General features: G+C 44.4%; 1 protein-coding gene across 2 annotated transcripts in view; it reads right to left on the reverse strand.

The window, feature by feature from the left end:
* LOC111862558 (insulin-like growth factor 2 mRNA-binding protein 1) overlaps positions 1–12979 on the reverse strand; it is a 197484-nt gene that overhangs the window by 157504 nt on the left and 27001 nt on the right. For both annotated transcript variants that reach the window (XM_023848062.2, XM_023848053.2), the window contains exon 2: positions 2050–2113. In XM_023848062.2, coding sequence (XP_023703830.1) covers positions 2050–2113 — 64 coding nt within the window. The remainder of the gene's footprint in view (positions 1–2049; positions 2114–12979) is intronic.

Below are 12979 nucleotides of genomic sequence, written 5' to 3' on the forward strand. Positions count from 1 at the left end.
GTACTGATTGCGTCATCAGTTTGGGCATAATTATGTCTCGCCCCTGCTCATATGTAAAAGGTAAAGGTAAAGGCATCCCTGCAACATGACGTGGAGACCCGTCGGGTTGTGAGACGTTGAGGTTCCCACGTTTTGTCTAGACAATCGGCTCACAGATGGCGGTGAGGCTGTCAGCATTACGGGCAGGCCGGCTGCTCATAGAGTTTTTGAATTTGTCCGCCCTTTAATTCGTCTAAGTAAATGAATGCCGACTAAAAGCACGCACGGACACCATACATTACAGTACATCACTTTTCAAGGCGATGGGTGGAAGCATCTTGGCAGAGCCATTTGTTAGGCATAGTCCAGCAGTTTCACTCCGGGTTACGTAACAGTCGCTGCTCATAGAGGAGACGACACTATAGCCGTGCCACGTGCTGCAGGAATGGGGGCTCTATCTGTGCACCCCCCCCCCTTTCCTAAGCGCGTTAACACACCGTCCCGCCGCATGGCGCTGTGATCACATACATGGCTAACTCGCTTCACAGGCTTTTCTAGACCACTAACTTTCACACAACGAACGCAGAGACAATGGAACTCCACAACGAGAAACGCAACGCAACTCTAGGAAACTGAAACAGTTACTTTCCGCAACATTTTCCTCCTACAGACAGGATAATCAGGGTCGTTCTCTCTCTCTCTGTGTGGACCCTACAGTCCATGATGAACCCTGGCCTCCAATCATACAGTCGGTAGGACTCCTTGGGCGGGCGATCAGCATGCCGCAAGGCCGCTACCTACACAGGATAATACAGAAACAGAATAAACGCAAACGTCCGTGGCTCGAATGGGATTCGAACCCACGGCCCCAGTGTTTGAGTGGGTTAACAGAGTTCATGTCCGCCACTGTGATCGGCTAATCACAGTCGCTACATGAAAAACCTGTTACTTATTTCTGAAAACATTTCGTCAGAAACAAATATTAATTAAACACATTCTAAAAGAACTTACCTTTTCCCCGTTTAAATGGTTCGTGTGTTCAGATGGCAGAATAAATTATAAATTAATAATTATTAAGATCAGGTGTAGTTGGCTCGGTTGGTATAGCGACGTGCTAAGGGCTGGATGGAAAAAGGTTATGAATTATATTTCCGGAGAAGGAAAAAAATACTTTCTTTTCCTCAAAGTCCAGATTACCAGCGAAGCCCACCCGGCCTATCCATGAGTTACCAGGTGAAGCGGCATAGGCGTGTAGCTGACCACCCATTGTCCAGTACCAATTTAACAGTGGAGCCATACCTCCACTCCCCATACGTCTTCATGGTGTGGAGCTTAACTAAATACGCTCGAGGATAACTTAACGAGCTAGAACTGTTATGTTAGGGTTAATATTCAGTTTTATGACTTTGCCTTATAGAGACACCCTGTCCAATGCCATGTTTCTTCGGATCTTTAGTTACGGTTCGGCGTTCCGTTAACTAGCGAGGCTAGAATGGTTCCGCGGTTGAAGCCGTTTGAGAAACTAAGTTATTCGAATGAAGTCACACCTAGGACCGAGTGCAACAGAGAAGGGTTCGAATTCGACATGTTTCTTCTCATTAAACGAATTACATTTACAGATATGGTTACACTTACTGTTTTCGCTGTAGGGAAGTGACCACATGGAAGACCTAGGCGTTTATGGGGATAATATAAGAACGGGTCATTTAGAAATTCGATGGGTTTGACTTAATTCATCCAGCTCGGGACATGGATAACTAGCGGCCCGTTGAACCTTGGGGTCCCATAAAAGGCGGGAATTTCTCAACTAACTGACTATATTTCTGAAGAAGCACTCTGAAATACGAAATCAGTTCTTTCTTTAATTTACACAACGTTCTATGTAAATGATAAACTGGCATTACTGAAACCTCGATGACTTTGCCAAGTACATAATCCCCTAAATATTATAAGGGGAAGACAAAAATCTTATTCTGAACACCCAATGAATTACGGCGGTGCCCAGTGTTAACCCCTCCTCCAAAAAAGAAAGGAACTTGAAAAGTTTCTAATTAAATATAACACACTTACCTCTTCTTAGCTCCGCCGGCCACCGACGGCTCCACAATCAACGATGAACCCAAGAAGTTGTAACCTGCGCATTAAAAAGACAAAATAATGGAAACCTTCACTGTTGACGTGCCAATCTTCTACAGTGTCTCAATAATTCAGGTGTCTATAATCCTGTTCTGCGTACACAACTATAAAAATACTTCACAGCACAGCGGCCGCAACCAACTGCTTCGTAATGGTTTCTCCGAAGACGGAAAGCTCCGCTTATCTAAACCATTAAATAACAAAAAATATTGGAAAGCCCCCATCTATCTCACCTAGTGCAATATCAAAAAAAGAAAACGTAAGGCACGGCGAAAATAAGCGGGGAACCATTCATTTTACTGTGAACAGAAACGCAATCGCCACCGAAGGGCAGCATGGCTGACCCACTTGAAGGTGTTCTCACAATCTAATGTACACATTTCGCTTCTACGATTACGAACAGGAACAGAATGTGGTCAATTCATAATAACTATTTCATTCTGACAGTCAGAGTGTCTTGGCTTGTAGCTCGAGTTGGCAAAGACATGAGCTAAAAGCAGCAAACCATGACCTACGCCGTTCTATAATAGAACAGAGCAGACCATGACCTACCCTGTCCAGCATTCCCGACAGCGTGAGGCTTCAAGTATGGGGACAACGGACTTATCACGCTATTCCTTCTATTACAGTAGCCTGCAGAGCTCAACAAAACGCCATTATCTTACGCTTCGTAACTGCAAGATTGATACAATTCCAATCCTCTGAAACGATTAACAATCAGCCAGCAATGCACTGTCTTGAGTTCCTGAATTCCACAAGATTTTTATTCCTGGAGAAAGAAAACAAGGGACGAGGGTAAGCTAGGGTAAAGCTACCCCTGTAACAGGCAGTGGAGGGCCGTACAAATGTGAGACGTCGAGGCTCCTACATTTACTAGACAGTCAGCCGATAGATGGCGGTGAAGCTGTCAGTCTTACACGCCGGCTGCCCTTCACCCCCCAGAAGATTTCTCGTACTCATTTCTGTTAGAGGCTGAGTCGACCCCAGGGCCATAGTGCGGCTGGAAGGATCAGGTCGACTGAAAAATCCAATGACCTCGGGAATCAAATCCGCGACCTTCCGGCTTGTTTTTGGAACATTCCAAATATCTCACTTCTTTCAGATCACTGTTTCGATGACCAACGACTAAAAAGAAATCGATGAACAACGAATAAAAAAAATAGCACTAACATTTTCGCCTCCAGAACGCAACAAGAATGGTAACACAAGAAATAATCCTATAGGTTTGGCCCATACTCGTATACTGCAACTAATTTCTGGTCCCAATTATCGGGAGGCCTGTTTACTTTCTCCTCTCGCTCCCACTTCGGAGCACAGGGCCGATTTCAAAGTTCCGCTGATCATGTTTTACGGACGGTAGGACTCCTTGGATGGGTGATCAGCTCGTCGTAAGGCGAAGTTACTTTCCACATCTCTCCAGGCTGCTGTGTCTTGACGTGTAAATGACGGTGTTACAAGGAACCTGCACACTAGGGTGTTTACATTAGTTCGATTTACTGATTTCCTCGGTGCCTTCACTGAAAACCAAATGAATAAACACTAACACGCACACGAGTCGCCTTTCAATACCATTTCAGCTGAAGTGAAGTGTCAGAAGCTTTCTTCTTTACTTCTTGCTAATAGCCCGAAGACAACTTGGGGATGTCAAACTGCAAGAAGCATTAGTGCCCTTCATCTGACGGCTTCTCTGCCGAGGAACCACAGCCTTACGATGTGCTAAGAAAGGCAGGTTCGACCCATCGAAACTTGTTTCCCATGTCAAAATTGACTTTCTATCAATGCCATGCATTCCACGCGTTGTCACCCGGAAACAGGCAACGAGACAGCTTGGTTCCACTGGGCGTACCAAGACACATACACAGCAACCCTACGTTTCAAAAAGTTATGTACAAAGATAGGGACCGTTTCCAATTAGATACCAACGAACTCCATGGAGATGAGCACGTCTTCAGAAACCGCCAGTTCTGCAGCTACTCAAGAATTTTCCAACATTTTGTGGAAGCAGAAGGTTCATTGCCATGTTCACAAAAATCCTCCCTTGGTCCCAATCCTGAGCCAGATCAATCCAGTCCATACCACACCAACCATTTTAATGTTATCCACCCACCTATGTCTTTGTCTTCCCAGTGATTAATTTCCATCTGGCTTTCCCACCAATATCCTATACTCCGTGGCCTGCAGCCCGCACGCATATTATACCGACCGAGCGACCGCAGCTTGTCGGCGAAGTTACTGCAACTTTAGCGGATAGAGGGTGTTGTGTGGTTAGCGCAACGGATTCCCACGGCCGTTAATCTCGGTTTTATAGACCGGAGCCGCTATTTCCTTTAATTATCCTCACGACGCTGAGTGGACACTGTTCCGGTCCCACTACTTCCATGAAAACCTTGTGGCGCCGGGAATCGAACCCTGGCCTCTGGATCTGTACGCAGGAACTCTGACCAATATCCTATATGCATGCCTATTCTCCCAATTCGTGCTACATGCCCTGCCCATCTCCCTGCATTTGATTGTTTTAATTATACTGAGAAGAGTACAAGTTAAGAAGCTCCTCAATATGCAGTTTTCTAAAACCTCCTGTCACTTCATCTCTCTTCGGTCCAAATATTCTCCTCAACACACTGTTCTCAAACACTCTCGGTCTATGTTCCTCCCTTGACGTTAGACTAAGTTTCATACCCATACAGAACCACAGGCAAAATTATAATTTCCTATATTCTAATTTTTATGTTTTTGGACAGAAAATGAAAAAACAAAAGGTTCTGGACTGTCGTTTCAGTTTTCTCTGCGTTTACTTCTAGACCAACCTCCTTAATAGAGTTCATTAAAGTCTGTGTGTTTTTCTTTATGGTATCTACATTATCACCCAGCAGATTCACATCATCAGCACAGACTAGCAGCGGAAGTGTCGCATTTAATTCCAGTCCTACCTAGTAATTAAATACCAAACGCGATCAATGTACAAACTGGCCAATCACGCATAGTTTTAATTATGTAAACTACCTCTACTGCCACACTGAACATAAATTCCGGGAATTCTAGTTCTAAGATGATTTTGCCTACGACACTCTTGTCTAATGATTATGATTTCTATTTTGGAAGAAATATAAATTAGATAAGCTTCGTACTGACATGCCTTCTAGGAACCTTGTAATCCTTCCAACCGCACCATGGCCCTAGGGTCGACTCAGCCTCTAACAGAAATGAGAACCAGGAATCTTCTGGGGGTAACGGGGGGCCGGCGTGTAAGGCTGACAACCTTATCGCCATCTGTGACCCGACTGTGTAGAAAATGTGGGAGCCTCAACATCTAACAACCTGATGGGCCTCCACGGTCTGTTAAAGGGATAGCTTTACCTTTTTTATCTAGGAACCTTGTCATAACTCCACCATACTCGTGAAGCCAGAAACTATGAACAGGACAGTACTCCTCTTCATGCACTTGTACAGGCCTGGTAGTTCCATAACTTGAAGGAGTGATTTTGGACTTCTAAGTAGCCGATACTTTGGTTCGTTTAAAAGTTCGTTCAAATTAATGAACACAATGGATCACAACACCAAGAGGAATGCATGACTTTATTTGATCGTGATCAAATATTCAGCCCAACAAATAAGTACCATAAACTTTTCTGAATGCCATAAGATTTCTCTTTCTCAAAGCCTAACAATGATCCGAAATGGAGACACTTTCTTACACAGGCGCGAGAAGAGGCACTACGGTACTTCTCAGGTGCTTGCAGTTCGGAAACACATTCAATCTAACGTACCGCACAAGCCTGAAACAAGATACATACTTTGAGCAATCATGAAAAGGCAATGAAACACTTCAGCCTAAGTTTTCTTATACAGTGACACGAAGTCAGGCCAGCCAGCTGGTTGGTGTAGCAGTAACGCTCTAGACTTCAATTCGAGAGGTGTTCAGTTCGAAACTCGGTCGAACACTATCTTAACTGAGGTCCACTGTGCTTTTCCTCATCCCTCCAGTCAAATGCTGGGATAGTACCTTAAGTAGGTCACGATCGCTTCCTTCCGATTCTTTCTAAATCATCAATCGTACTATGGCGTATTTGCTGCAAGCAACAACTGTGGAGGGAGAGAAACAGACGTTGCTAGGTAATGGCCCGTACACACGCAGCAGAGGGACCCATCACGTACGCTGTGACGTCACGCCAACAAAAGAATATGTGTTGCAAGCGGCGTTCTGTCTGGACTGCGCCGCGCTCGTTGCTAGGCAACTGTGCGGTAAACGCATCTCGGCAGCAGTGAATCAACACGCAACAGAGGAAGCCGTGTTTTCTGTTGGTCCGCCCCGAGGTTATATAACGAGGACTTCCAGCAGCTAGCATTACAATTCAGCCGAGTCTTCGGGGTTAGCAAGTTGGCAGAATGGCAAGAAGGGAATTGGGCAGTGCGAAGACGACTTCATGTGTGAGACTCGTATAACTACTGTGTTGCAATCCGTTGCTAGGATACAAGTAGTCAAGACTGAGAAGACTTAGAGTGTACTATTGATCTGTAAAGTTCGGCGATATCGCTGTAATTACTGTAGTTCCGAGTGGAGTGAGAATGAATGAGAACAATCCAAAAGCGTTCTCGACATTTTTTAACCTTATGATAAATCATATTATATTTACGATGTACCTGCAAAGGGAAACAGTTCTAACATGCTTTAGTAAACTGTTAATATGCAGGCACGTGCCGTTTTTGTTGACGGGCCAGCTCTGGCCTGCGAGCCATCTTCTATCAACCTGAACCATAGGGACGACATACTGCGAGGAAACTGATAAGCAGAAAGCACCACACACCGTCTATTTGGCCTATCGGTCAGTTTACAAGGAAATTGGATGACCTAAGACTCAAGAAGCAAACATATGCTTATCCTTATAACTGCACTGAACCACGCAGGCCAGCATCTGAACTTATGTTTTGTAATTTGGTATACCACGGTAAAGCTATCCCTGTAACAGGCCGTGACGGCCCACAGATTTGTGAGACGTCGAGGTTCCCACAATTTTCTAGACAATCGGCTCACAGATGGCGGTGAGGTTGTCAGCCTTACGCGCTGGCCGGCCGCCTTTTGCCCTCAGTAAGATTTCTGGTTATTTATTTGTGTTAGAGGCTGAGTCGACCCCAGGGTCATAGTGCGGCTGGAATGATTAAGTCAATCGAAGAATCTAATGACCTCATCGGCATTCGAACTCACGACCTTGAGGTTTGTAGCATTGTGCCTCAGCCAACTATGCTACCGCGTGCCCCGTATACCACTGCACGAGAAATATAACAGGTCATAGCACCATACAGATCTAAAGCCAACAAGTTTACCAACTGATCTACTATACTCTTCCCAGTTTTAGGATGCACTACTTGAAATCCCAGTTTCAGGGCAAGTAGACGCTAGCAGTAACTAGTAGCTAGTAATCTGTCGCCGCGTTAAACTATCTTGGAAACGGTAACAGCCTGTTTATCGTGAAGACCGATGACATACATTTTACAGGACAGTTCCCACTTAGAATAAATCAGATATTTCTTTACGAATGAAATTTATAAGACAGCAGAAAAGGCTATCTAAGCATGTCACAGACGTTCAAATGAGATTAATTACCAGTGAAAATAGGAGTAGCTCTCTGCAAGCGCGTGCCTGTCACCAGATAACACATTTTAACCAAAGTAGGTCTGCATAACAAAGAAAATGATCTGGAGGTAAAGGTAAAGCTGTCCCTGTGCTTAACTAATTAAGCATTATGCCACGAAGGCGTATGGGGGAGTGGATGCATAGATCCTCATTTTCTTCACCTCAGCATTAGCTGGAGGTGTGGTCAGCGACAGGCCCCGGCCGCTTTACCACCGAGGAAAGAGCGCCCGGTACCCACTATATAGGAGGTTGGGTGGACCCCAGAGGCGGTCTGGACGACATGGAGAAGTGAAGATTCTTGCCTCACGCGGGACTTGAACTCCCGACTCCTCCGTCCTCCAGCCCGTAGCCAGTCGTTCAGCTAACGTTTTCTGTGATATCACAGTTCTCTTATTTAACTGTACTTATAAGGTCCAGAAACACATTCGTTCCATTGGAGTATTGCTTCATAAATTGGCATTCGTCAGCCCAGTAAGGCACTTTGCGAAGACCCAAGTGGTCACGGGTCAGAACCTAGAAAATCGTAAATTTCGGGGGCTGTGTGCGTCCAGCACTCATATCCGAAATGCTATGTCGACGAAGGGAAAGAACATCAATGTTTCCGCCTGCCAGAAAAAGGAGGTAAATTGTCGAACTTTGAACATTAGCCACAAAATACAGAAATATGCATGGCAAGAGTTGAGTCTTCTACGGAGGGAAACAGAGCGAAAGGGAGAGGCATATTGCCGGCCTTTTAGAAAATTTGGAAACTGTCGATTTAGAGAATAGCGAAGGACACTTCAAAGAAGTTTTCAAGGAAATGATGTTCCAGGCCGACAGTAGGAGTGTAGCGGGAAGAAAACAAAAGTTTTGCATCCATCGAGGCAGGAAAACTACTGCTGAATTTGTAACATCGGTCACAGCGTGTTTCAAAAGTATGTTCGCAAAAGATAGGGTCTCTATCTTCTCGATCCGAGGAAGGAGCAAAGATTTTTAGCTGCCATAAGTTGGCCGCAGCCGCTCTTCACGACTTTAGTGGGGTGGAGATGGGTTGAACTTGTAGAATGTTTTCCGACTAACTATTGTAACCGCTAAGGTTGTACCAGAGGATATTTCAGATGGTTTATTGGGCTCCAACTGCATTCCAGGATAAGGAGACCCTAAGACGATATATATATTGTTCCAACATCACAAGCGGAGTTTGATGTCAAGCTCAGGTAAAACAGACGCAAATCCTTTCCCCGTGCGTGTTTAACGGTTTGGAACTTAAGGTGCCAGGAGTTTCCTCTTCACGCTGCTCCACCCTCAAAAATAAACCCCGTGATTTTAGTCCACAAGCGAACTATACCGACCGAGCGAGCGCCGCTTGTCTGCGAAGTTAGTGCCAACTTTAGCGGATAGAGGGTGTCGCGTGGTGAGCGCAACGAATGCCCACAGTCGTTAATTTCGGTTTTCTAGACCGGAGCCGCTACTTCCTTGATATAGCTCCTCAATTGTCCTAAAGAGGCTGAGTGGACCCCGTTCCAGACCCATTACTTCTCAGAAAATCTGGTAGCGTCGGGAATCGAACCCGGACCTCTGGATCTGTAGCCAGGAACTCTGACCACTAGACCACAGAGGCGGTCCTGCTCCAACCACACCAACAGAAAACGCCGTTATCACTTTGCTCTGGAGATCTATATACTAGCACTATTGAGTTACTGCACACAACATGGGTTCACTATTAACGCGACAAAGTATGACGTAAATGTATATACTTTCTATTAATCCGCAAACTATGACTTCTGTAAATTGGTGGCCTTGACCAAACTGTCCTGAAGGCCGAAACAGTTATTAAGTTGGAGATTTATAACTTATTATCGGAGTGATGCTGTGACATGTCCGAACTCACATCTCTGGAAGTTGCTGAGTGCCTGCAGCCCTTCAGCCCGAAAAGATGCATGTCTCCCTTCAGATGCCGACTGGTCCAAAACAGCTCGGAGGGCACAAAGATCTGCATCCTTCAATTACAATAAGAAGAATCAGGGATCCGCAGCTTAGGAAATTTAAACTGCCGGCTAAGGCCTCGGGTAATTAAATTTACAAGTAGCATGAGTCTAGGAAACGCCCATCCAAATGCCGTATTTACGCATGTATAGGCCGCACATTTTTTGCCAAAAATTCAAGAGGTAAACGGGTGCGGCTTATACGCGAAATATTCGAAATCACACTTCATTTAAAAAAAATATATTCATAATTAGTAATACAGGGTGTAATACTCCTGAAATAATATTCCAAGAAAATTATTTTTTCTATAATTTGTCTGAAAATTGTGCTGCGGCCTATACATGCGTAAATACGGTATTACGACTTCGGCTAATGTCGAAGTTTTGCAATTTCGAAAGGCAACCGACCATGTACCAAATGCTCCTATTTTAAATTTACTCTGCGGCTCTCTTGCCTTACACCTGAACGCAGTACTCAGTCTAAGCCTCCCTTAAATGGAAGATCTCTCACTTGAATTACTGTCCTACTAAGTAATTCGGGGAACGCAGCAGCGTTGTTGGTTGAGGCAATATGCTACAGGACGGAATGTCGCAGATGTAACCACAGAGGCGCCGAGGTTTTAATGATCATCATATACGAGTATTTAACATACGTACTTCTACATTTAAAGCCTGGCGGGGTTCTAAATACATAAGGTACTATTTAAAGTACAGACTGCGACAGGCGTCTGTCACATAACCTGTTTATGTAGACGTAATGTGCGAAGCGAATTGAACATAATTTTATTTGCTTTCCATATTAAATTCACGTGTTTACACCAGTGACTCAAGTGTTTGGCACTTTCTTCTCGATTCAATTTATCAATAAGTCAATTTTTGACAGCTAAACGGAGTCTAGACACTATTACCTACTAAATACAAGAATCCAATAACGTAATTTTAGCACTAAGCGTATATCCCACGCCGTGATATCAGGGAAAGATATGAAGAATCAAAACCTTTTGTTGTACTGACATTTAAACCATTTTATCCCATGAATATCTAAAATAAAATTACTCATTTCAGAAGAAATCCGTCATAGGTGGTTCAGAAACCGATACGGACGGAAAAGGCAAAACGAACTGTCGCATTTCATATGAAGATCTACCAAGAGAACTGAAATCATATGTTTCAATAAGGTCAAAGTCGAGAAGACATCAAAACAACATTCCCTTCCATCTATCCATGGATTCTAGGAGAGGCTTATCAAGATAAACACCCTAACGTGTGCGCTGCGTCTTGCTGCTTTCTTCCTTGGCTTGTTCTTCGCTGCTGAAGATGGAGTCCGTATATTCCTCCAAAAGTGTATGAAATTCTACTGGACTACATGCCACAACATCCCTGACGTCGAAAAACTAAAATCCCCAACTTCCCTGCCATATAACGAAATTCCAAAATGTTGAACGCACTCCTCTTGAACCTCGAAAAGGTCTACGGAGAGCTGCACTGCCGACCCTGCAGCACGTTAGCTGGGATGCACTCGAGGCCGATACATCAATGACAAATGGGCGCGCCAGATTCCGACCAATAGCACAACGCGTAACGAACGAACGCGCGCAACCGGATTCACATGAGAGTAGAACTCTCATTGGTGATCCCATGCAGCTGTTTCCTGCGCTACCACAACATGGTACGGAGTATGAGAACAGTCAAAGGGCAAGATCACACAAATGCCAAAGGGTATGAGAAACGCAAGGTGCACATGTTGAGGGGTTCAAGTAACACTAAGGGTAAAGCTGTCGGTCTCACTTTTCACCCAAAATATACGTTGTACTGTACCACTGTTTTTATTTAGCAGAAACTACCCCCAATAAACAAGGTTTCCCACACGCCTCTGTCCGTTACTTTCTACCCTCTAAATTGTATTCCGAGTTCCATTTAAAATAACCAAAAAGACGTACTCCCCAAATTAATTTCAAACATAACTACAGTCCTCCAAGACCCGACACACACTGATTATACACCAGGTGTGTACAAGGCTTAGGGGCTCTGTAGGCCGCTCGCACAACCGTTTATGTTTAAGCTAAATGCTCGCCATTATATCGCTCCTTCTGCACATATGTAATAAATACACCAACTGATATACACGGATCTTACCCAAATCGTAGAAAGCTAAAGGTAGCTGTCCCTGTGCTTAACTAATTAAGCACTACGCCATGAAGGCGTATGGGGAGTGGATATATAGATCCACATTTTCTTGACCTCGGTACTAGTTGGTGAGCTTCACGCCCCTGCCGCTTTACCCCCAGGGAAAGAGCTCCCTGTCCCCATTGTATAGGAGGTTGGGTGGACCCCAGAGCCGTCTGGACGACGTGAAGAACAGAAAATTCTTAACCCTACAGGAACTCGAACTCCGATCTCTCAGTTGTCCAGCCCGTAGCCAGTCGCTATATCGATCACGCTATTATTAAAGTTACATTCTATCTTAAGTTTTGTCCCTATTCTCCTCTGACGCGATGTTTTCGACATAAATGAATCCACACATCCGACATCTTTACACTACGGCCTACTTATCACGCGTTGCAAGCAATGTATACTGCGTTCGTAATGTACATATTCATATTCTGTCTTGTACGGTCAAGACTTGAACATGAATTACAGTACCCAGTTAACAACAAAGACACCGCCGCTGCTAGATACTTCTTAATTAAACGAGTCTACGTCCACGTCTTTTAGATTTGCCTATTTCCCAGCGTCCCAGAATGTGAACACCAAGGAACATAAACTATGAAAACTTTAACGCCGTGTCTTTGGGTCATGATATGATTTTTTTCGACTGGCATAACAGCCTCATTGGGCCCTGGCCTCTGGTTTTTCAGTTACAAGTATATGATCATTTTACAGACGGTAGGACTCCTTGGACGAGTGATCAGCTCGTCGCAAGGTCTCTACCTAAACACAGGACAAAATAAACATAGAACAGACACATACACTTAGCTACCAAACATCCATGACTTATGTGGGATTCGAACTCACGATCCCGGCTTCTGAGTGAGTGAAGACAGTACATACCTTAGACCGCTCGACCGTGATTCGGAATATCTGCTTATAATTTTAAAAAGCGCCAATGATAATATGAATTAAACTGACTAAACTAAGCAGTTTCCATGGCAGAGACCTTACAGACGCTTGGCTAATGACGCATTCTAAGTTATTATTTCGCCCAGTACTGAAAATATTCAATGATTTTTTCCTCTCCTCGGGGAATGTGATGATTTCGATGATCTCC

The sequence above is a fragment of the Cryptotermes secundus genome, unplaced genomic scaffold, assembly GCF_002891405.2.
Source record: "Cryptotermes secundus unplaced genomic scaffold, Csec_1.0 scaffold1031, whole genome shotgun sequence".
Classification (NCBI taxonomy): Eukaryota; Metazoa; Arthropoda; class Insecta; order Blattodea; family Kalotermitidae; genus Cryptotermes; species Cryptotermes secundus.